Raw genomic sequence first — 25671 nt, 5'->3', positions numbered from 1 at the left:
TCACAAATTATTATCCCAACTTCCCCACATTGACAGACGAACAGAAAGCCACTTTTCTCTTGAAATCGCAGAACCCACAAATTTTAGAAAATGTGGGGCTTTTCGTCTCCCTCTGCTTCCAAAAAAGAAGTCAAACCCAACCTGTTTAGAAATAGCCAACACTAGTATTAGATTAAAATATTGTTTATGACTGTCCATTGTCACTATGTGTATACCATGTACTTGCAAATAAACTTCTATTAAAGGCAGTGATACACTGATCAATATCGTCATGTCATTAGCCCCAGCCCTGCAGTTTTCCATGGTCTAGCATGAAGCTATTTACAGGATGATCTAGTAGTAGAAAAATCTGAGCGTTAAAAGGATAACCCTATCATAAAAGTTCGCATTATTCCCACTACTGGAAAAGGTATTGCGCAAATACAGTTCCTCATTATTGACAGGATGAACCTGATAAACAAATACGATTTTTTTTCCCGCCAGGCTATATTGACATTTTCGATATCATAGTGCGATACCGGACGTGCATACATGAGCTAGAAATATGATTTTGTTCATCCAAATTGACTTAAATCGTTGATGAAAGCTCCTTTTTTAATACAAGGTAAGGTTACCAGCATGATCCAGCATGGCACCCGGACTGACGTTCTTTGAGCTTTAGGCAAAGATGACTTACCGGGTTCATAGAACAGCGCTACAGAGTGGACCATGCATCGAGGTAAACGATTAATTTTCACCATGCTTTGTCCAAGCAACTTATGTCACTTTGGGGACACATTATCATATATGCTTACTGTAGTTAAAGCACCGCGTGGAGAAACACGATGCCGACCACCTGAAAAAATTTTTGATTACGTACCAATTTTACGACAGTTTTCTGCCAGTGGACGATTACGACATAAAAAAAGTCGCAAAACGGCCTTGTTTTCTTGCCGTAAAACAGGCCTGTACATGATAGTGGTACGAACGAACGTCCAGACGACGTGAAAACGCGCCAAGTTGAGGACCTGCCAGCGTTTGGACCGCGTAGGTTACTGTGTCAGAGGTTCCCTAACTGTAAGTGATAGCAGAACGATCTAGAATATTTAAATCTAGGGGATAACTTGTCTACAGCAGCTTTATTTATGTGCAGTGTGAAGCAGTGGGGAGGGGGGCGTTTCGTGAGCTGCTATTTTATTTGCCTGTATAAACATAACTCCAGTGTATAAAGTTTCTGTAAGGTGCGGACATGATTTGTCATTCACATAGACATGTTTATTTATAGGTCGTTTGCCGGAGCACGTATGATAGCTCTAGTTACACTTACAGAATGCGGATGGGTGCAGCACCCTTCTTAAAATTGTAAGATAAAAGGAAATTTTCCTCCAAACACGTTACACAACTTCCATAGACTCTGATAGAGTACGAATGCACTACTACTACTAGTGAAGGTACATGTATATTCTTCTTGTCACGACCTCCAGATAACGAGGTAAGCATGTCAGTAAGCTAGAGTAGATAGGAAACAATCATCACTGTAGCTCTGTTACATGTCAGGACTACGTAGGATTGTAATCCATTGCTACGGCCGCGTGGCGCGTTGGTACACCCGATCCCTCGATCTCGGAAGTTAAGCAACGCACGGTCCGGATAGTGCTTGGATGGGGGACCAACCAAGGACGTCCGGATTGCTGTAGCCTCACGAAGCTTTCCACGAAATCGTCTTCCGGGAGGGACGTAAAACGGGGGTCCCGTGCTCGAGGAGGTGCCTCGACCACGTTAAACAGCCTCATTACTCATACTTTGGGTACCTACTGGCTGGCAAAATATACCAGATGATGATTATTATTATAATTAAAAGATCATGAGATTGAGAATTGGAGCATGAGAATGTCAATTCAAGCCCCTTAAGATCAATAGATTGAATTCAAACTCAAGATTTATAAGTGCAAGACCACCGTAACCCATTCCTAGCTGTCAACAGGGACTCTGATCGGGATCTATACATAAATATACAATCTTCTAAATCTAGATTTTTCAATTGGAATACACATGCCATTCAGTGTAAACACACCAGCTTCACAGGCACACACCAGCTGGTTAGAACTCATATCACACCGAGGTGCTTACCACAACATCATCATCGGTCGACTTCTTAGTATCTTTTCCAAGACTGTGAGTAAACAGACTAGAGATGTGCCACACAGGGATATCAAACTCCGAGGTTTGAGGGCGTATGTTGAAAAGAACAGGGGGAGTAGTAACATAAGAGTGGGGTTCAAGCACCATCAACCGACCATACCAAATGCCTGTCAGGCTTTTGGCCGAATCGGTTGTGTGCTGGGTTTGTTAGCTAGCGGCTAGGATTTGGCACGGGTTGGAATCCCAGGAGTCAGAATATTTGTATATATGTTTCTGTCTGTTTCTACTCCCTTTTTTGTTTCACTATCTAAATTTCTTTTCTCTCCCCCAGGAACACCCCCCTCCCACCCAGCATGGCTGCAGCCGAGGAGGATTTTGAGTTCCAGCTGCAGCAGGAGGAGATCCAGCGGCACCACCAGGAGCACGGAGACCCCTTCACTTACACGGACCCTGACGATGGCACGGTGTACGAGTGGGACCAGGACAAACTGGCCTGGTTTCCTAAGGTACGGTATGTTCTTAGTTAGACCCCTTCACTTACACAGACCCTGACGATGGCACGGTGTACGAGTGGGACCAGGACAAACTGGCCTGGTTTCCTAAGGTACAGTATGTTCTTAGTTAGACCCCTTCACTTACACAGACCCTGATGATGGCACGGTGTACGAGTGGGACCAGGACAAACTGGCCTGGTTTCCTAAGGTACGGTATGTTCTTAGTTAGACCCCTTCACTTACACAGACCCTGACGATGGCACGGTGTACGAGTGGGACCAGGACAAACTGGCCTGGTTTCCTAAGGTACGGTATGTTCTTAGTTAGACCCCTTCACTTACACAGACCCTGACGATGGCACGGTGTACGAGTGGGACCAGGACAAACTGGCCTGGTTTCCTAAGGTACGGTATGTTCTTAGTTAGACCCCTTCACTTACACAGACCCTGACGATGGCACGGTGTACGAGTGGGACCAGGACAAACTGGCCTGGTTTCCTAAGGTACGGTATGTTCTTAGTTAGACCCCTTCACTTACACAGACCCTGACGATGGCACGGTGTACGAGTGGGACCAGGACAAACTGGCCTGGTTTCCTAAGGTACGGTATGTTCTTAGTTAGACCCCTTCACTTACACGGACCCTGACGATGGCACGGTGTACGAGTGGGACCAGGACAAACTGGCCTGGTTTCCTAAGGTACGGTATGTTCTTAGTTAGACCCACCAGGACAAACTGGCCTGGTTTCCTAAGGTACGGTATGTTCTTAGTTAGACCCCTTCACTTACACAGACCCTGACGATGGCACGGTGTACGAGTGGGACCAGGACAAACTGGCCTGGTTTCCTAAGGTACGGTATGTTCTTAGTTAGACCCCTTCACTTTCACAGACCCTGACGATGGTACAGTGTACGAGTGGGACCAGGACAAACTCGCCTGGTTTCCTAAGGTATGATGTGATGTCTTGACATTATCCAAAGCCTTGGCAGGCCTTAAGGATGTTTTACGTATGCCTCGATGTAAAGTAGTCCAGAAGGAGTAAAAAAATAAGTTCCCTTCACGCCTGACGATGACACTGTGTATGAGTGGGACCAGGACAAACTGGCCTTGTTTCCTAAGGTACGGCATGTTCTTTGGTGAAAACCTTGTAAGCTGTAGGGTGATGTTGTCTGGAAGGAGTTGTTTTTTTATAATGCAAATCCACTGGTAGCTACTCACTGGAAGTGTACAAGTGGGATCAGGAGAAACTGTTATTATATGTAAGCCCCAATGGCAGAGGATCAACATCTGTCTGCCAGTCCATACTAACTTACATGTACTTACCAGCTCAAAGTACAAGCAGTTTACTACATGTAGATATGCAGTAGAAAGGAACTCCAGGACCAGAATGAGACCAAGAATACTACAACTTCTACTACTAGCAGGGATAAACAAGTCCATTAGCCCGATTGTCCCGGGCAAGTAAAAGTGCTGTTCGGGCAAGCAGAAGTGCTTCCCCACTTGCCCGATGGGCAAGTAAAAATTTCCAGATGTGACCCGCTCAAATTACCACTGAGTGTGACAGCACATGGGGCTGAATGCCTGCCTATATTGACCATGTCATTTTTAAGCCAGTAGAGACATGGATTTTGTTGTTGTTGCTGTCCTTGTTTAACGTCTATTATTTCGCTAGACATGGTCTCTTAACAAAAGTGAAAATTTATGAAAGGGAAAACACATAGAAAAATGTAATTAAAATTTCGGGCAAGTGAAAATTTGGTTCGGGCAAGTAAATTTTTAATGTACTTGCCCGATAGGACAAGTGAATTTTTGAAAACTTGTATAACCCTGACTAGTATTGCCAAGATGGATTATATGGCATGGCCCTAATGTAAAACTAAAGGAAAGAAGAGTCTGAGCACCAATTGGTCTATTTTGACAATTTGTGATGATCACTAAGTGAAGATTCTGTACCTTTTTTCAGATCACTGATGATTTTATCGCTGCATATCAAGCCAACTACGGAGTGGCAGAATCAACACAACAACAAACAGCATCAACAACACAACAACAACAAACACAACAACAACAACAGCAACAAAAGAAAGCAAAGAAGGACCTGAAACCAGGGGAGAAGAGAAAAGCAAATGATCCTGAGTGGTTTGATGTCGACGAGGTCAAGAATACAAACGTTTATGTTTCAGGTGAGCTGCTCAAAATTTGATGTTCATAGATCATTCATGATAAGATTTCATTAATTTACCATTTTGTGTTCAAAGTGCCAAACAATTCTGTTTGAGACTTTATTCTATTGCACAATGCCACATGTACATGTATTTGCTAACTCAAACTTTAGTCAAAGCAAGTATTACAGTATTGAGTGAGGATGCCACTGCTGCTCTTAGTAACCATATTAAGTTGCACTCCTGGCTTTTTTTTAACCAATACATGTAAAAGCTTTTGTTGCTTTTCTTCATTGACTGACCAACTTACAACTAGACTAGAGATACATTTCCGTGAGGCTTAAGATCATGCTTAATTAGTTTTGAGACTTAGTGATAAGTCTTGAATGGTCTGTAAAAAGGCTTCTGTAGGTCAATCAAACTTTATGATGATATTAAATAACAATTATATGATTATGTGATTGTATTTTAGCTTCAGAACATCTCAGTTGATTTTTTGACGACGCCTCAGGGGAGTCGTCAAGTGGTATATATTGCATTCAGTCTGCAAAAATTCTAGGAATTGCACAGGCATTTTTCCACAGGAATGCTAGCACTCCACAGTATGCTGGGCATGCAAGTCCCCCCCCCCCCCTCCCCAATCTGTTCCACATGTATCTCTGGTATGCAATGGAGGAATGTAGGTCACACTGGCTCCCTGGAGGAATTTGTCCTTTGAAACTAGTGGTAGACAGGGAAACTCTGCACAATGGATCACGTTGTCTTGGCTGTTATGTTATATGTTATGAAGGATACATTTTCTTATCTAGAGCTTGTTCAAGCCATACGCCACAGGCAGACAGGAAATACTTCTGTAGTGCTCAGCTGTAGGTTTAGGTTACTGGCAGACCATTGTGCTGTACCAGGGGTACATTTCTGCTGGCTGTAGGTTTATGTTACAGGTGGGCTAGTATATTGTGCCAGTTCCAGTCTATTTCTGAGTTGAGCTGTATTGTTGTTACCCTCAATCGTCGTCATGGCAATAACATTTTTATTGCCATTCTTGTTTTGTTTATAATAATTGTTTTGTTATCTCAGGCCTCCCCACAGACATCACAGACGATGAGTTTAAGGACCTGATGCAGAAGTGTGGGATCATCATGGAGGACATGGAGACGGGACAGCCCAAGTTCAAGTTGTACCGGGACCAGAACGGTCAGCTCAAGGGGGACGGGAGGTGCTGCTACCTCAAGGTACTGTTGCAATGATGACAGGAAGTGCAGAAGATTTTCATTTATGTATCTAGATGACAAGGTGGCAAGGTTGTATTGTGGTTAGAGTTGCTGACTTTGAATCTAGAGGTTCTAGGCTTAAATCCCTAGCAGACCCACTGTTGTTCCCTTGAGAAAATCACTTTTCTGTTTCCCCACTCAACTCAGGTGAAAATTCAAAAATGTAGGTACCTATCTTTGTTTCAGTTAGGGATGTATTCTTGATCTCAGATGGGACATATAGCCAAAGACTATAAGGGGAGCCTCAGTATGTTGAAAGACCCCATACAGGGTTGAACAAGTTTTCTAAAATCCACTTGTCCTATCGGGCAAGCACATAAAAAATGTACTTGCCCGAACCAATTTTTCACTTGCCCAAAATTCAAATGTCACTGTTACTAGTATATGCATTTTCACTTCCAGCAATGGAATTCTCTGTAGACAATTGCTTGATGTCATGACTGTAAAAAGTAACAAGTAAATCAAAATTGCACTAAAATCAATGGAAAAATCTTACTTGCCCGATCGGACAAGTGGGGTAGGACATGCACTTGCCCGAACAGCACTTTCACTTGCCCTGGACAATAGGGCTAGTGGACTTGTTTATCCCTGCCATAGCCGCCACACTTATCGAAAAGACTAGGGGCCCACCCTTATGTGAGTGGATAGACCACCCTTACACAGTCTGGTCTTATACAGCTTGTACATACCGTACATAGCTTGTGTGTCATATAGGCAGTTTATCGTACTTTCTGTACAAAACTGATACCATGTAGACAGCTTGTTGGTATGCAGACTAATCTTTTATTTCTTTTTTTGACGTTTTCCAGAGAGAGCCGGTTGACCTGGCCCTACAGATCCTGGATAACTATGAGTTCAGGAGTCACACTATACAAAACTGTTGTGTCATACCTAAGGGCATCTGTTATACACAACAGACAAGCAAACAGACAAAAAATAATTTTTTATCCCTTTTTATGTTTTCCAGAGAGAGTCGGTTGACCTGGCCCTACAGATCCTGGATAACTATGAGTTCAGGAGTCACACCATCCACGTGGAGCCTGCCAAGTTCCAGCTGAAGGGGGCGTACAACCCAGCACTCAAGAAGAAGAAAAAGAAGCAGAAGAAGCAGAAGAACATGCAAGAAAGGTGATATTTTCTTTACCTTCTTTGTACTGAAATTCAAACATTTCAAATAAAGGGTTGCTGACAGCTGCATATAGCGGCGAGAAGCAGAACTCTAATTAGAAGGAAGGTGTATGAGAGACATTGAAACATAAGCAAAGTAAGTACATACTGGTTGTGTAAAAGAATCCTCCTACGTCCAGTTTAGATAAAAAAGAAAGGGTCATAAGAATGGAAATAGATGGCTAAGAATCTAGCTATATGTACTCACTGAAACTGTGTGTGTGTGTGTGTAACCCAGGGCTCTAGCCAGCGTCCGTTTTTCCGTCAATTGACGGAAATGTGATGCGTCTGACGGAAAGATTTTAAAACCAATCCGTCAACCTTGACGGACAAAAATCCTTGGTGGAAGCTACAGGCGGCTTGGGGACGCCGTCCACGGCCGTAAAAGCCACACACTGTTTGTTTTGCTATTGTTATGATTGTTGACAATGTGTGTCGGCGCCCTTTCGCATACGATAATCTCATTAAAACCCGTTTTTCAAGGTCTCAGTTCAGTCCTTCTAATTAATTTTCGCGGTTTTTGCGATGATTGTAATTGGCTGACGGAAAAAAATTTCGAACTGGCTAAAGCCCTGGTGTAACCTGGTATACGTATCCAGCCGTATTATAGCTCCCAAGTGACCGAGTCTCTTCTGTTCTCTCCGCAAATACTATAAATTGCGGAGACGACAGAAGAGACTTGGGAGCTACAAATGTATAATATGGCTGGATATCAGGCTGTGCGTGTGTACCAAAATACAGTCTCCCCCTTAAACGTATGTTTCTATGTTGACTTTCCTGTTCAGCATTTTTAAAGGTCAAGGAGCCAACAACTGGGTTGTAGTGGCCTTAGGATACGTTTTCTTCCATTATAGATCATATCAGAATGGGTCTATCGTTAAAGCATGGTAGTATTTCATGTCTTGTGGAAAACTCAGATTATAAGTTACCTGGTACTTATAAGATGATCTTTTTGTTCTGTTCAAATGTGTTTTAAAAATCATACTTTTGTCTTCCTTAGGCTCCTTGACTGGAGACCGGAGAGAAAAGAGCCGCTCCGCCCCAAACACGAGCGAGTGATGATCATCAGGAACATGTTCCACCCCAAGGACTTTGAGGTGGGTGCAGTTCAGACTTTAGTTGCTAGGGGGCAGGTTTGAGTCACAGCCTTGTCCTCACAAGCTTGTAAATTGAATCCTGATCATACTTTACCTGTTCTTGGGCATCACACAGCTCAAAAATAGGTAGGTCAAGACATCTGCAAACTCATAAATACTTAATTGTCAGCAATACAGCCATAGTCCTCTCAATTACTGCAAGATTTGAGATTGGTTGATGTTTGCATATGTAAACCCCGTCCAAAGTGATGGGGTAAAGGGCAAATGTTTGCCAAGTTGTCTATGGATTTTGAAATTCAGCTAGGGTTAGGGTTTCAAATTTGACTAATGTTAGGGTTTATATTTTTCTAGGATGTCACAATGCAACTACAAATATGTTGCAGTGTACAAAATACTTTTCTGAGCCTGGTTGCACAGTGTGCAACCTGGGGCAAAAACTAGGTTGCACAACTGAATTTCAAGTTGCACCACCTAGAATTCACTATTAAAAATGTCCATCTGCCAAGAAATCTGCAATTATTGACATGTTTGGCTGATATGAAATGGAGCTGCCTCGTTCCATTCATTTCTTCCAAGTAAATTGACAACAAAATCGAGTTCTGAGGCTCAAAATCAAAGTTGCGCCCTGTGCAAGCTGAGTTTAGAAGTAAGTTGAACCAAGCAAAAAGTGGCTGCAATGTGCAAGTGTGCCGGTGGGTATTTTGCACGCTGATGTTGTGCCCTTCATTTCAACTTTGCAATAAAAGGTAGTCTTGTTGATGATCAGGGAACTCAAAACTTTCCATTTAGCTTGACAGTCACATATTGCTAGTAGGGAAACAGTTGACAAGTACAAATTACGATTGCTTGAAATTACTTTTTGAAGTGAACGCAATGGTCTGTAAATTTCATCATGGAGTTAAACCACTTTTGTTATTATGTAGGATTTATGTTCAATAAGTGTAAGTTCAGCTTATTCCCTTGTACTGTATTGTAAGTCCAACATATGCCTGACCAAGCATATTGATTGTGACCTTGTGTTGTTACACAAAAGAGATGACTTGGCACTGGACCATCCAATATGCCTAGAAAAACCTCTGTGATTGCTTTCTTCTTACACATATTGTGTTCAACAGAAGGTCTTGTGGTAAATCAAAGAAGGTTATACACCAAGATAATTGCAAGCCCCAAGGAAATACATCAAGTCGAAGATTCGGGTCAAGGAGGCAGTGCAGGATGATTGCATGTCTCAACTTGATAAGTCGGTATCCGAGGCTTAGATCTTCTAGTAAATGGCCCCTTCCAAAGGTGATAGTTACATTCCAAGTTTCAGACACAGATTGATCAAGGCAAAGACTCAGGTCAGGGTAGCATCTTTGGTTAGTTCCTTGTCTCAAGTAGAGAAATTGATATTCAACAGAAGGTCTAGACCTAGATCTACATAAAATGTAGTAGTGAATGGGTATTTACAAAGGTGATAAATATATAGTTACATTCCAAGTTTCAAACATAGATTGATCAAGGCAAAGACTCAGGTCAGGGGAGCATCTTTGGTTAGTTCCTTGTCTCAAGTAGAGAAATTGATATTCAACAGAAGGTTTAGACCTAGATCTTGTAGTGAATGGGTATTTGCAAAGGTGATAGTTAGATTTCAACAAATACATCAAGTCAAAGATGTCGGTAGGGACAGCATTGGGTTGATTATATGCCACAAGTAGAAAAATTGATGACAAGTCTAACATAGGGTCTAGAGAACATTTAGTATTGATGGCTGTTTGCAAAGGTGATGGTTAGACTCACACAAATTGATTGTTCATCAAGTCAAAGGTATCGGTCAGGAGAGCATCTTTGGTTGATTGCATGTCTACTTTTGAGATATCAAGTCTGCCACGACTTAACTGGGTCAGTTCTGTTGGCACAGTAATGTAACAGACAATTACTACAAAAATGTAGTGCAAAGAACACATTGATGTTTTTCTTATCATAACAAAAGTTTTTGACATTTTTGATCACTAATGTTTTTGCTAAATCTTCCAACAATGAAAGTTACACAGTTCCTTGTAGGTTCCCTAATATCAATAATAAATGCCTTTATGCCAGTCTGATACGGTACAACCCCAGACTCTGTTTTCAAGATGAAATTTCAATGTAGCATTATCTTTCTTAAATCTGAGAACCTACAAAAATGATATTGGTGTCTATCACCTATAGCTTAACTACCAACCCAGTAAATGTCTATTGTAATTTAAACAAACCAAAGCATTATTGTATTAACCCTATCAAGAAATCTCTGAATCCCCCGGGAGCAGTTCATCATGATTTCTTCCTTTGGTTCCCCACAAAGGCTCATTAGCTAATTACCTCATTAAGGCATTAAAGCATGACAGGAAGGAGACAGCTCGTTAAGCCTGTTCATTGACGAAGGATTAACGACGGAGCCTCCACTATCTACTGCATCTTTTTGGTCTTCCGAGTCTGGGTATGAAACTTTTTCTCTTTTCTGAAGATATGAATTACTAGTATAATGCCAACCATGCATTCTTTCATGTTGCCAAATTGCTGGATTAAATAAGTGCCTGTGCTATCAGCTTCATCTTTTTGGTCTTCTGGTTTTTGCCACTAATTGTCCCCAGTGATAGTATGGACATGACAAAAGGGTAAGGGAGTTTGTAAGTCTGAACAACTTTAAACACACACGTCAAGCATTCTTACAAAGTGAAAGTATTTCAAATCTTTTTTTTTTTTTTCATTAACACATTTACATATCAACTCAGTATCATTTATGTATATATGGGCTCAATGGTCTTCATATATACTTACTCTCAATCATTGATACAAAAATACTTCATACTTACCTGATACGCCTGACTCTTCAAAAGATATTTTCCGTTGCTTGTTCCCTTAATTTTGGCATTTCAAATATCATCATGTAAGTTTTGACTACCTTAAGGATTGTTTGGTATTTGTTTGTCGCATATTTCTTTTGTTTACTTTGATAGAAAGTTGAAAATTAGTTTTATGAAAACCTGTCGACTGAAATGGTAAAAATGACATTCTGATCTGACATAATTTCTTTGTTTTATAGAAGACACACAGTTGATGAAAACAGAACAGATCTTGCTATTTTCTATTATCTGTCAGTCTAGACGTTATCTTAAAGTCTCAACGCTCGTCACTTGGGGTAATCTGTTTTGTCTGATGCCCAACTATAATAGATATGTTTATTGCAAGTTCTTGCCCGAGGGCTAATTGCAGGTACAAACAACATGTAAAATAAGGAAAATACAAAGGTGCTAGGAACTACATTCTATGACTATATGCTATGCTAGTGTACATTATACTGGTTTTGTTGGGTTAGACTTCTTCTCTTTAGCCAGTGGAAGACGAATTTACCTACTTCTGTTATAATGTGTGGGTTCTTTGATTTTAATAGTAGGATTGATTTTTCATTGTCAGGAATAGTTGGAAAGTAAGCGCGTATTTTGGATACACTCATAAATAGTTGGTTTCTTATATCATCATAAAAAGAACAATTAGTCATAATAATTGTAACCTTTTTTTTCCCGCACCAGCTTAGCAAGGTTTCTCAACAGCGACAAAAACACTTCAGACTCTTGTTGTGAAAAGTAAAAGGTTTTTCAAAGGATTTGAAGGATAATCCTAACTCCAATTATTGTACACATGATACCACATAATAGTAGAAGTTACTGATGATACGACAAGGCAAAGCATTTTGCTGAGATTATATGATTTATATCTGATTTTGATCCCAAGGGGCTTTGGCTCAGTGTCAGGTCTGCTTTTATCCTGTGACATTGTTTTGTTTTAATGTTTATACCATCAGACAATAGAGGAATTCCTTTCTTAATCCAGAGAGATAGGAATAAAGATTTAGCCACTTGAAATAGGCAAACTTTGTTATATCAAAAACACATATCATTTTAGATTTGGAAGGCATTCAATATACTATGCCAATTTAGTCATTTGATATCCGCAATTTACTGTAAGTTTAAGCCTATTATTTTACAGCTTCTACAGACTGTTGTTTTTTTTACTAAATTCTTGAACTTTTTTGTCATTTTGAGTGAGAGAAGCCCATTTTCACTTTACACCATGCTGTTTTTATATTTTGGTTGTACCATTCACAGTTGTTTTTTATTCAAAATATTCGTTAGCTTGTAGAGTTATAGACTTTAGTTTAGAAATACAGCCTGACTATCCAGGCCTGTGCCTGGAAGCACTGTCAATCACTGTGATTGACGGGACTGTGATTTAATTATTCATGCCCATGTTTCCAAATAGGTCTTGATCTGCCCAACATGTTTTTTTCCTGCAGCACCGCCATCCTTATAAGTTGGCTTTATAAGTTGAGAGATATACATTGTAAATAAGAGTTGTGTAGCTGCACATGCATATTTCAGTCACAAGGAGGCGCTGTGAAACCTTGCAGTGTAAGCTGGGGAAACAGGAAGCCTTGTCTATCCTCCCCTTCACCAGTCCACCTTTCCAAGATAGCACAAGAAACATTTAATCAACCACTGTGGTCATTGAGCCCACCACACAGCAGGAGGATACAAACTAAGGCACGATCTACACACAGTTTTTCCCGATATCGGCGAGCCTACAACCTCTCGCCGACGGCTTTTTTTCATCGTTTAGATGGAACTACTATATCGCCATTACGATATCGGGAAAATTTCTTCCGAAAGGTCCGGACCATTCGTACGAATACTACGATGCCTTACCGATAGCTTAGCAGGGGTCCCCGACAGCTTCGCGCACGTGTAGATGCTTCCCGACTTCGGGAAGGCTCATTAGCATATAACGCCATGTGGAAAATCGCGCTATAGTATATGTTTATGACTGCAAGCGCCATGGGTGTCCGGCCTCCTACGTTCTAGATCCCTCCCGACATCTCCACAGATATCTGTATTAAAAAACTGTGTGTAGATTGGGCCTTACAATGTACATGTGTAGCTTGAGTCACTGAGCTCTAAAGAAAATTCTGTCAGGAATACAGAAAGTGTCTTCATGACCACTGCACAATCTTCATGGGTTGGAGGATGTTCGCAACAGAATCTCATGTCACCAAGTCCCATCCAAAGTGACATGCATGGTAGAATTTCAGCCATACCAGGGATAAACAAGTCCACTAGCCCTATAGTCCCGGGCAAGTGAAAATGCCAATCGGGCAAGTGCATGTCCTTCCCCACTTGCCCGATCGGACAAGTTAGCTTTTCTCCATTGAGTGAGATTTTGATGTACTTGCTACTTTTCAAAGTCATGACATCAAGCATTGATTAACACAGAAAATAGAGCCAATAACAAAAATTCCATTGAAGGCCATGAATATACATAGAAAAATGTCATTTAGATTTCGGGCAAGTGAAAAGTTGGTTCGGGCAAGTAAATTTTTTAAGTACTTGCCCGATAGGACAAGTGGATTTTAGAAAACTTGTCCAACCCTGCATACTATGTTTGACTTACCAGTGAATTTGAAAATGGGCCAACAAGTTTGGCCAAAGGTTACTGACAGTTTTAGTCTGGCACAGACTTCATCAAAGCTAAAACTGCACTGCACCTTTCTAATCACTGGGAGGAGCCGCTGCACTAGCCTGTCACTAAACCATTCTGAACTTCACCGGTACCCTATCCCAGATTCACTTCTTCTTGATTAATCAAACACAACTGTCATTACTACCTGCACTGTTCATTCCATCCACTAGGTGTCACTGCTGCACTGTAACCTGTCCTAAACTTTACCTTGTTCCAGATTTACAAGTCTGGTCTCCTCAAATTTGCCAAGAATTTATACAATGTACCTCCATCAAGCACAACTGTCATTGCTACCTGCACTGCTTCATTCCATCCACTAGGTGTCACTGCTGCACTGTAACCTGTCCTAACCTTTACCTTGTTCCAGATTTACAAGTCTGGTCTCCTCAAATTTGCCAAGAATTTATACCTCCTTCATCAAACACAACTGTCATTGCTACCTGCACTGCTTCATTCCATCCACTAGGTGTCACTGCTGCACTGTAAACCGTCCTAACCTTTACCATGTCCCAGATTTACAAGTCTGGTCTCCTCAAATTTGCCAAGAATTTATACCTCCTTCATCAAACACAACTGTCATTGCTACCTGCACTGCTTCATTCCATCCACTAGGTGTCACTGCTGCACTGTAAACCGTCCTAACCTTTACCATGTCCCAGATTTACAAGTCTGGTCTCCTCAAATTTGCCAAGAATTTATACCTCCTTCATCAAACACAACTGTCATTGCTACCTGCACTGCTTCATTCCATCCACTAGGTGTCACTGCTGCACTGTAACCTGTCCTAAACTTAACCTTGTTCCAGATTTACAAGTCTGGTCTCCTCAAATTTGCCAAGAATTTATACCTCCTTCATCAAACACAACTGTCATTACTACCTGCACTGCTTCATTCCATCCACTAGGTGTCACTGCTGCACTGTAACCTGTCCTAAACTTTACCTTGTTCCAGATTTACAAGTCTGGTCTCCTCAAATTTGCCAAGAATTTATACCTCCTTCATCAAACACAACTGTCATTGCTACCTGCACTGCTTCATTCCATCCACTAGGTGTCACTGCTGCACTGTAACCTGTCCTAAACTTTACCTTGTTCCAGATTTACAAGTCTGGTCTCCTCAAATTTGCCACGAAGTTACACCTCCTTCATCAAACACAACTGTCATTACTACCTGCACTGCTTCATTCCATCCACTAGGTGTCACTGCTGCACTGTAAACCGTCCTAACCTTCACCGTGTCCCAGATTTATAAGCCTCCCCTAATTTGCCAAGCACCCCTTCCGTCTGTATTTTGACAAAACTAATCCAGGGCTGACAGAAAGCTTCCTCCCGCGCGGCCTTGCCTGTCCGCCCTGGGGCTGGCGGCGGGTGTTGTGAAATTTTATCCGCCGCCTCGGTATCGCCCCATCGCACCGCGGCCCCTGTACAGTTCCTGTGCTGGTCACGCAAGGAAATTCCTGCGTTTTTGGCCCAGTTTTTGTGCTCATCTGTGTTTGTTTCTTGTGTTTTTTCTCCAAAGAACTGGAGCAAGATTTCTTGCAGCAAAAGATGAAAACAAAGAGTAGGAAAACTTAACTCTGACTACTGGTATACATGTATGTGTCACCTGTGCATGTGCTACCATTGACAAGAAATTCCTGCATTTGGCCAAGTTTTTATGCTCATCTGTGTTTGTTTCTTGTGGTTTTTCTCTCAATAACTGGAGCAAGATTTCTTGCAGCAAAAGATGAAAACAAAGAGTAGGAAAACTTGACTCTATGTGTCACCTGTGCATGTGCTAACATTGACAGGAAATTCCTGCGTTTTTGGCCCAGTTTCTATGCTCGTCTGTGTTTGTTTCTTGTGTTTTTTTCTCCAAAGAACTGGAGCAAGATTTCTTGCAGCAAAAGATGAAAACAAAGGGTAGGAAAACTTAACTCTGACTACTGGTATACATGTATGTGTCACCTGTACATGTGCTACCATTGACAGGAAATTCCTGCATTTGGCCAAGTTTTTATGCTCATCCGTGTTTGTTTCTTGTGGTTTTTCTCTCAAGAACTGGAACAAGTTTCCTTGTAGCAAAAGATTAAAACAATGAGCAAGAAAACTTGACTCTGACTCTATGAATCACCTGCTAACACATGCCAGGAACTTTCAGCATTTGGCCCAGTTTTTATGCTCCTCTGTTTGTTTTTCTTGTGTTTTTTTTCTGGTGCACTTTTTTTCTACTGGTTTTTCTCAAGAAGTGGAACAAGTTTTCTTTCCAAAAATCACAAGCGGTAGAAGAATTTGTGCTGTCATTTTCTTTGATAAGTATTCACACAACTATGAACACAGAAATTGACTGTGGTTGCATTTGCCCTATTCTGACAAATCTGTTTGCTTCTTGTGGTTTTTCTCCAGAGCTAGAACGAGTTTTCTTTCCAACAATAGCAGACTCTGTGCAGTCAGTCTCAGTTTCTTTAGCAATAACACAACCATGGTCATATGTGTTGACTACTTGTGTTATAAGAACTTGATTTGTATACAATTGAACATCCTGATGCAGTTCACAGTATCCAAGTTTGTGCTGCATACACGCATTCAATAACTAATCTAAAATCAACCTCCAAGAAACTGAGTTTTCTTCATTTTACTTAAGTGTGGATGGGAATATGATGATTCTTGTCAAGGTTTCATGGTTTCTAGAGACCTTGTGATCATGTTCTTAAGACACACGTTACCAATTTTGTTCTTTAGTTCTTGGACTTTTACGAATCAGTATGTTGTTAAGAGAAGGAAAACAATGAGCAGGTAGCTATAGCCTTGAATCTGCCTAGTACATTTACTTTCAAATTAAACTGTGTGTACCAAGTTGAACATACAGACTTTCCTCTCAGACTGTTGTCTTGTATTTGGTTGAGTTTTGTTTTGTTTGTTTTTTTGTTTGTCAGTTTGTTTGTTTGCATCAAAGAGACGATTCAAGGCCACACAAATCTACATTTTCTTCTATTCTATTAAAAATTCAGTAAACAGCTAAGATGCAAAGTTTTGGCATTATACAGTAACTTAAATCTGACTACACCCTGAATTTGTGTTCACAAATGAAGGTACATGTACAAACTTCCCATCAGACTCTGTTTGCATGTTTATACTCAATGTTCAGCATTATTTAACCAACATGTTTAATTAGTGTGGCCTAAGCAAGAAGCTAAGGTTGTTGTAAGGTAGTATCTCACCCCAGGCACTACATTTCCCACATTCTTGTGTCATGTAGTTTATTGAAAGGGGTCAAGATTTTGACAAGGTCAACGTGTAAGCATCTTGTATAATGCCTGAAATGGCCTCCTTAATTGTTTGGAATTACAACTACATTTTGATGGTCATCTTCCGATATTTCTTCAGTTTAGTGGTCTCACGGTTCTGACAAAATGTAGTTCCCTCTTTCTTACTGAGTCTATGGATTGTTACATTGTGCTTAAAGTACATGGCATGAAAAACTTCATGTACACATGTAGTACTAGTAGATGTACGTTATAAAAAGATACCTATTCATGTAACCTTCAACCAACAGTCTTTTCCTTGCTCTTTAAAAACCAAGGAGATTTATATTAAAGCAGTAGATAAAGAAAGGATACTGATTTCACTGTATTCAAACATTTCAGTGTATATTATTGACGGGTATGAACTGAGGTCTCAACAATATCACAATGCTGTGTACATGTACATGTACATGTACATTTTGTATGTGCAGCACACTAAACAAAGCATTGATCAACACAGCTACAAATTCAAAAGTCAACGGAAAATAACAAGTCAAAGAAGTGTGAAAAATCAAGATAGACAATCTAGACAGAGGAAACTTGATGAAAGGCGAGTGATAACATTCCTGTCCCTGACGTTAATGTGGTAATTGGTCTCCTTGCATACCGAGGGTCACAGATACGCAGCAACACAATAAACATAGTGGGAGAATATACATCGATCAGGCCCCTGCAACTGTGATTCATAATTAAGTACATAAGGTCTACTAACTTAAGATAATTTCAACAGGTTGCATGTACATTCTGTATATATATTTTCATAAAAGATGCATCCAATTCAATGTTAAAAACTTGGAAGTTCGTGTGTGTTGGTAGAAGACATTCTGCAAGTTTCCAACTTTGAGTAATTAAGTCCAATTTTCGTGTTGGAAATTACAGTTCATCTTTTCCATTACAATGTTTATGTCCCCAATATCATGAACTCCTGTAAGGGCTGTATATTTTAACTGTATATCTGGTGTACTCATGTCTTAACTGTGTATACGGTAGGGTGTGCAGGGATAAACAAGTCCACTAGCCCTATTGTCCAGGGCAAGTGAAAGTGTTGTTCGGGCAAGTGCATGTCCTACCCCACTTGTCCGATCGGGCAAGTAAGATTTTTCCATTGATTTTAGTGCAATTTTGATATACTTGTTACTTTTTACAGTCATGACATCAAGCAATTGTCTACAGAGAATTCCATTGCTGGAAGTGGAAATGCATATACTAGTAACAGTGACATTTGAATTTTGGGCAAGTGAAAAATTGGTTCGGGCAAGTACATTTTTTATGTGCTTGTCCGATACGACAAGTGGATTTTAGAAAACTTGTTCAACCCTGGTGTGGCAAAAACATTGTATTTCAAAGTGATGTATCGATAGATGAAACCTGCTGGATACATACATGTACATGCAAATGGCAGTGGAGGTTATTCACATCAAGGCTGCCAGATTGTAAGTTGGTGATATCTCTTCCTGAAATCTGAAGGGTTTTATTTCTGCTAATTGTAGGTTGCAGGCTGGTATTTCGAGCCGTGGGTGTCGGAGCTCTAGAATTTCAGTAAAACAGCAGCTCCAACTATAGCAGGATCATTGTCCAACTTGACCTTCGTTCTCCCGACCCCGACCCACATACCAAATATCATACAGATCCATCCACAACTTCTCGAGTTATGCTGTCTACATACATGTACGTACATGTAGTCAGCCTCACAAGCAAATCCTAATTGATGTAGGTACCGGTAACTTCAACAGTGCAACAAAGTAGGAGATTTTAATGGCCAGATCACCGCAAAACAGATTCACCATCTTGCTGCCAACAGAAGGGCCTAGAAGAAACTCACAATTGTCTGCGCTGCAGCTGACCGATGATGATGATGATGACTCATTGTGTAATAAGTTTGTAAATCTTTGTCAAATAATAGGCTATGCTATGGTCAACTCAAGGTAGAACATCTCAATAAGCAAGACTGTTTGTTAAAGGAAAACCTTGTAAACAACATTAAGAAGCTGTAAATCATGATATATACATGTATGTGATATCTGGTGTCATCTGGTCGCATTTTTGCGCCATGTCGTCCTTTGTGCGAGGGCACACGTCAGGACCAGGGGTCGATTTCAAACTTCCTGCCCCCAGGCATGCTGGGTAATGTCCCTCTTCCTGCCCTGGGGCATTGTGGGAAGTGGCTGTCACCCAGCCTACAATTTGTGCATGTTGGAAATTCATTTAAGTTCCTGGCATCTAAATTTCACAGCACGTTGGAAATCTAACATTGACAACTATCCTTGAGTTTGCAGTTGAAATGATAGTCACAACAATGCAGTGGAAATGGTAGCACCTGTTCGGAACATGACAGTAAAAACCTGTGACAAAAATAATGCAACTACATGTATTATATGATTTCTAACGTTCATAACTACACATCTGTCGTGCCATCTTTTTTCTTGATTTACGACAGTTCTTTTAACTGATTGAGACGACCCTTTGAAGTCTCTTTGCTCGTCAATTACTCCGAGCCAGTTCCTATACAAAAATCACAGGCTCAGTGCAGAGCTTTACTTGAAATGTAGTAAACGGTATCATCTCGACATTCCAGGCAGTTTCTATGTTTGTTAATTGGCATTAATTACCACATTTAAGTACCCTAATGAGACATCTCCATTCGGTACTCACAGAAGTGACAGCTGTTTATGAGTCTGTCTATCACAGCAGATGCTCACCCCAAATATCTGAGATGTTTTCTTATTGATCAGTTGTTGTTGAGGTATTTGGGCTCAGTACATGTGATACAGATCTTATTAAAGACAAAGATGTATTGACACAATCCTTATGTGTGTTGTTCATACCCCGGTACACATGCATGTATATAAATAAATGTATGTATCTATCAGATTTTTTGCTAAAAGGAAAAACATGTTGTGTTAAACCAACTGCCTAGCATTAAATCCAAGTCTTTTGGGGGTTGACTGCTGGCAATGGACATGTTTTAAAATTTTCTGTATATTTTCAGCTAAGTTGGCAGTTTCCTTCCTCCTTCTAAGTGAATGCTCAGTCCATAGGTTTTTAAAGTGATGCCCAGTACCCTCAATGACTGCAAATGTTCAACATTTTGGCCAAAATCTAAAAACAGATAATTTTTTTCTGGATCTTAGTCAGAGACACAATTGTAATTTTACTAGGCCTTTAAGTGTTATACATGTAAATGTTGTTAAACATAAGTATTGCAATAGAAAGGGATGATTAAGAAAATGTCTTGTTTCTCACTGTACACAGATACAGTATCTTATCATTGTATTGCACCTCAAGACACATCTACAGTCAAAGACCTGCAATCTTAGAGCGTCTTTTAGGGAAATGTTTTTGCCTACAGAATGGCTTTGTTGGGATAAATGTTGGACGCCCGTTTGAGGCACTTGACATGGTCACGTAAAAAAAAGATTAAAAAATTGCGGTGGGCTAAATCAGGCTGTCAAAGGTGTCCTCGTAATCCCCACGAGTTGTTCTATCTGCCTTGTGAATCTCAAGCGATGGACTTTTACGAGAAAGTATATATTTGATGTCAAAGTTGACCGATTTTCGACAGCTTTTTCCTATCGTTTCGCCATTGTTTTCAAGCCGAAATACGCACCGTATGGGGGTTTCGGGGTGTCCGCTTAGTGGGCGAGGTTCAACTGTTTCCGGGTCACGCTATACCGTTGCGGCAGTCACTCGGGACCTCACTCGGTAGTGTACACAAGTACTTTTGATGGTGCTGTCAGCGTTTTATCATGTTACGAAGTAATATTGAAATGTCTTTGAAGTATAAGACAGCACTATGATCTGTAAGGTGTTATTCCAATAGGTTGCGTCGTGGGTAAAGTGAACTGTAGATAACGTTACCCAACGAAGGCTTTTTGCATCTGACTGTTAACTGTTGAAGGTATTAGATACATTGCTCGCGCCTGACTGAGGGATTAACTAAGATTAGAACAGTATATAGCTTATTAATAGCGAAAAACGTGTTCAGAGGAGAAAATGTGCCAATTTGAATGACACAAAAAATAGCGCCTTAAGAATTGTAACGTTATATAGCTAACTAGTAGCGGAAAACGTGTTCAGAAGACAAACTGTGTCAATTTGAATGACACATCTAAAGGACCGTTGTGCGCTGCATTAAGTGTATATAGCTAACTAATAGCGAAAAACGTGTTCAGAAGAGAAACTGTGTCAATTTGAATGACACACTTGCAGATAGCGCAATAAGAACTGTACATAGCTAACTCATAGCGGAAAAAAGCGTTCAGGAGACAAACTGTGTCAATTTGAATGACACACTTACAGGTAGCGCAATAAGAAATGTACCTAGCTAACTCATAGCGAAGTGTAACGTGATCAGAAGACAAACTGTGTCAATTTGAATGACACACTTGCAGATAGCGCAATAAGAACTGTATATAGCAAACTAATAGCGGAAAAAGTGTTCAGGAGACAAACTGTGTCAATCTGAATGACACACTTAAAGGTAGCACAATAAGAAATGTATATAGCAAACTAATAGCGGAAAAAGTGTTCGGGAGACAAACTGTGTCAATTTGAATGACACACTTGCAGATAGCGCAATAAGAACTGTATATAGCAAACTAATAGCGGAAAAAGTGTTCAGAAGACAAACTGTGTCAATTTGAATGACACACTTGCAGATAGCGCAATAAGAAATGTACCTAGCTAACTCATAGCGAAGTGTAACGTGTTCAGAAGACAAACTGTGTCAATTTGAATGACACACTTGCAGATAGCGCAATAAGAACTGTATATAGCAAACTAATAGCGGAAAAAGTGTTCAAGAGACAAACTGTGTCAATTTGAATGATACACTTACAGGTAGCGCAATAAGAAATGTATATAGCTAACTCATAGCGTAGTGTAACGTGTTCAGAAGACAAACTGTGTCAATTTGAATGACACACTTGCAGATAGCGCAATAAGAAATGTACATAGCTCACTCATAGCGAAGTGTAACGTGTTCAGAAGACAAACTGTGTCAATTTGAATGACACACTTGCAGATAGCGCAATAAGAACTGTATATAGCAAACTAATAGCGGAAAAAGTGTTCAGGAGACAAACTGTGTCAATTTGAATGACACACTTACAGGTAGCGCAATAAGAAATGTATATAGCTAACTCATAGCGAAGTGTAGTGTTCAGAAGAGAAACTGTGTCAATTTGAATGACACACTTACAGAACAGTAAGAACTATAACGTTATGTAGCTACATGTAATAGCGCAAAACGTGTTCAGAAGACAAACTGTGTCAATTTGAATGACACACTTGCAGATAGCGCAATAAGAACTGTATATAGCAAACTAATAGCGGAAAAGGCGTTCAGGAGACAAACTGTGTCAATTTGAATGACACACTTGCAGATAGCGCAATAAGAACTGTATATAGCAAACTAATAGCGGAAAAAGTGTTCAGGAAACAAACTGTGTCAATTTGAATGACACACTTACAGGTAGCGCAATAAGAAATGTATATAGCTAACTCATAGCGAAGTGTAACGTGATCAGAAGACAAACTGTGTCAATTTGAATGACACACTTGCAGATAGCGCAATAAGAACTGTATATAGCAAACTAATAGCGGAAAAAGTGTTCAGGAGACAAACTGTGTCAATTTGAATGACACACTTACAGAATAGCGCCGTTAAAACAGTATATAACTAACTTAAAGCGAAAAGTGTATTCAGTAGACTACCTGTGTCAATTTGAATGACAGATTTATAGAAAAGTGTTGTAAGAACTGTATATAGCGGAAAACGTGTACAGGGGACAAACTGTGTCAATTTGCATGACATACTCACATTATAGCGCCGTAAAAACCGTACATAGCTAACCAATTAAAAAAACGTGTTTAGGACACATGTACAAAATGTGTCTATGTGAATGACACATTCATAGAACAGCGAGGTAAATTTATTTTGACGAAAGCTTGCTCTAACAAAAACTTTTTCAATCGGATGATCATACTATTTAATTATCGCTTTACTTTACTTGTGTGTCATATGAATTGACACAGTTGCCCTCCTAACGAAGTTTTCTGTTGTAAAATGGTTATATGCAGTTCTTACAGCGCTTTTCTTTAGGTGTGTCATACAAATTGACACAGTTTTGTGTCCTGAACACATTAGCCGTTAAGATTTAGTCATACATTTGTATACTATACGTTCGGCGCTATTCTACAAATGTGTCGAAACAAATCGACACAGCTGTGCTTTTGACTACGTTTTCAGCAATAAAGTTGTTAGGTACAGCCCAAAGTACACTTTTTACCAGTGTGTCATATAAATTGACACAAATTCTTTACTGTCCAACTTTTTCCGTGATCAATTTTACACCCGTTAAACAGCGCTTTTCCAATTGTGGGTGATATAGATTGACAAAGTTGTCCCCCGGAAAAACGTTTTCCATTTTTCATCGCTTACAAAGGTGTCAGACAAATTCACACTATTTCCCTCCTGAAAAAGTCGTCCGCCATCAAGACAATTTTACACTGATTTCACATCGTGTTTCATAGTGTGTCATATGAAATAACAGTTGTCCTCCTGACAAGGTTTTCTGTCATTTGATACAGTTGTCGTCCTGACCGTGAGGGTTTTCCGTTTTGTGAAATTTTAATAAGTTTTAAAAAACTTGTTAATGACACAGTTGTCGTCCCGACCAAGTCTTCCATCAGTTTAATACTGTTTAATCATCGCACTAGTGTGCCATACTATCAGTGACAGTTGTCCACCAAAGTTTCCGTCATGAGGCAGTTTTATACTGTTTAACACTCGGTTATTAATTGCAAAGCCGTCCTCCTGACAAAGTTTTCTGTTATAAACTATTGTGTCAATTAATGTGACAAACTAGCAAACTGAATAGATATGCCTAAATCGTATAATCATTCGATTGAAAAAGTTTTCGGCAGAGCGAGTTTTCCGTCATAAGATAGTTATTATGCGTTTCAAAAGTGTGTCATATGATTGACACAGTTTTCAGCTCAGACAGCGCAGTACTAGATTTGACAGTTTACTTGAACAAGTTAGTATTTCAGTTACTTTAAACCCTACCATGGTCCAAACTCCAGTAATCAGTTGTTAATTGATATGAAATAAACGCATCTAAAGTCATATATATACGAAGGAACGCCATTTAGTTCGTAAGAAGGGACCTTAGAACTTGTCTGACACACTTGCAGAAAAGCGCTTCTTGAACCGCGCTATTATGTAAGTGTGTCATTCATATTGACACAGTTTGACTTCTGAACACGCATTAATATTCCGCTTTAAGTTAGCTATATACAGTTCTTACGGCACCATTATATAAGTGTGTCATTCAAATTGACACAGTTTGTCTCCTGAACACGTATTTTGCTATTAGTTAGCTATATACAGTTCTTATTGCGCTATTATGTAAGTGTGTCATTCAAATTGACACAGTTTGTCTCCTGAATACGTTTTCGGTATTAGTTTGTTATATACAGTTATTTGGGCGCTGTCTACAAGTGTGTCATTCAAATTGACACAGTTGGACATTTGAACACGCATTCCGCTTTAAGTTAACTATATACAGTTCTTACAGCGCTGTTCTATAATGCATTGTGTCATTCAAATTGACACAGTTTGTCTCCTGAACATGTTTTTCGCTCCTAGTTAGCTATATACAGTTCTTACGGCACTATCATGTAAGTGTGTCATTCAAATTGACACAGTTTGACTCCTGAACACGTTTTTCGCTATTAGTTAGCTATATACAGTTCTTACGGCACTATTATGTAAGTGTGTCATTCAAATGACACCGTTGGACGTCATGAACACGCATTGCACTTTAAGTTACCTATACAGTTTTTTTACAGCGCTGTTCTATGAATGCATCATTCAAATTGACACAGTTTGTCTCCTGAACACGTTTTTTCGCTATTAGTTAGCTGTATACATTTCATTCAGCTTTGTTCTATAAGTGTGTCATTCAAATTGTCACAGTTTGTCTCCTGAATACGTTTTCGCTATTAGTTTGCTATAGACAGTTCTTTGGGCGCTGTCTTCTAGTGTGTCATTCAAATTGACACAGATTGACATTTGAACACGCATTCCGCTTCAAGTTAACTATATACAGTTCTTACAGCGCTATTCTATAATGCATTGTGTCATTCAAATTGACACAGTTTGTCTCCTGAACACGTTTCTCGCTATTAGTGAGCTATACACAGTTCTTACGGCGCTATTATGTCAGTGTGTCATTCAAATTGACATAGTTTGTCTCCTGAACACGTTTACGCTATTAGTTAGCTATATACAGTTCTTTTAGCTTTGTTCTATAACTGTGTCATTCAAATTGACACAGTTTGACATTTGAACACGCATTGCGCTTTAAGTTAGCTATATACAGTTCTTACAGCGCTGTTCTATGAATGCATCATTCAAATTGACACAATTAATTTGTCTCCTGAACACGTTTATCGCTATTAGTTAGCTATATACAGTTCATTCAGCTTTGTTCTATATTATTATGTTATTTGGGCGCTGTCTACAAGTGTGTCATTC

At 39.9% G+C, this 25671-nt stretch overlaps 1 protein-coding gene across 1 annotated transcript in view; it reads left to right on the top strand.

Moving 5' to 3' along the window:
- The first annotated feature begins 870 nt into the window (after positions 1 to 870).
- Positions 871 to 25671, top strand: part of LOC118422705 (HIV Tat-specific factor 1 homolog) — a 32013-nt gene continuing 7212 nt past the window's right edge. Inside the window, 6 exon segments of the mRNA XM_035830413.1 lie at positions 871 to 1056; positions 2453 to 2627; positions 4578 to 4797; positions 5854 to 6008; positions 7015 to 7175; positions 8215 to 8311. Of these exon segments, the coding sequence (XP_035686306.1) occupies positions 2475 to 2627; positions 4578 to 4797; positions 5854 to 6008; positions 7015 to 7175; positions 8215 to 8311 (786 nt within the window). The 5' untranslated portion in view covers positions 871 to 1056; positions 2453 to 2474.

This window comes from Branchiostoma floridae, chromosome 9 (genome assembly GCF_000003815.2).
Source record: "Branchiostoma floridae strain S238N-H82 chromosome 9, Bfl_VNyyK, whole genome shotgun sequence".
Lineage (NCBI taxonomy): Eukaryota > Metazoa > Chordata > Leptocardii > Amphioxiformes > Branchiostomatidae > Branchiostoma > Branchiostoma floridae.
Note: the sequence above shows the minus strand (reverse complement) of the source record. Positions and strands in the feature narration are given on the sequence as shown.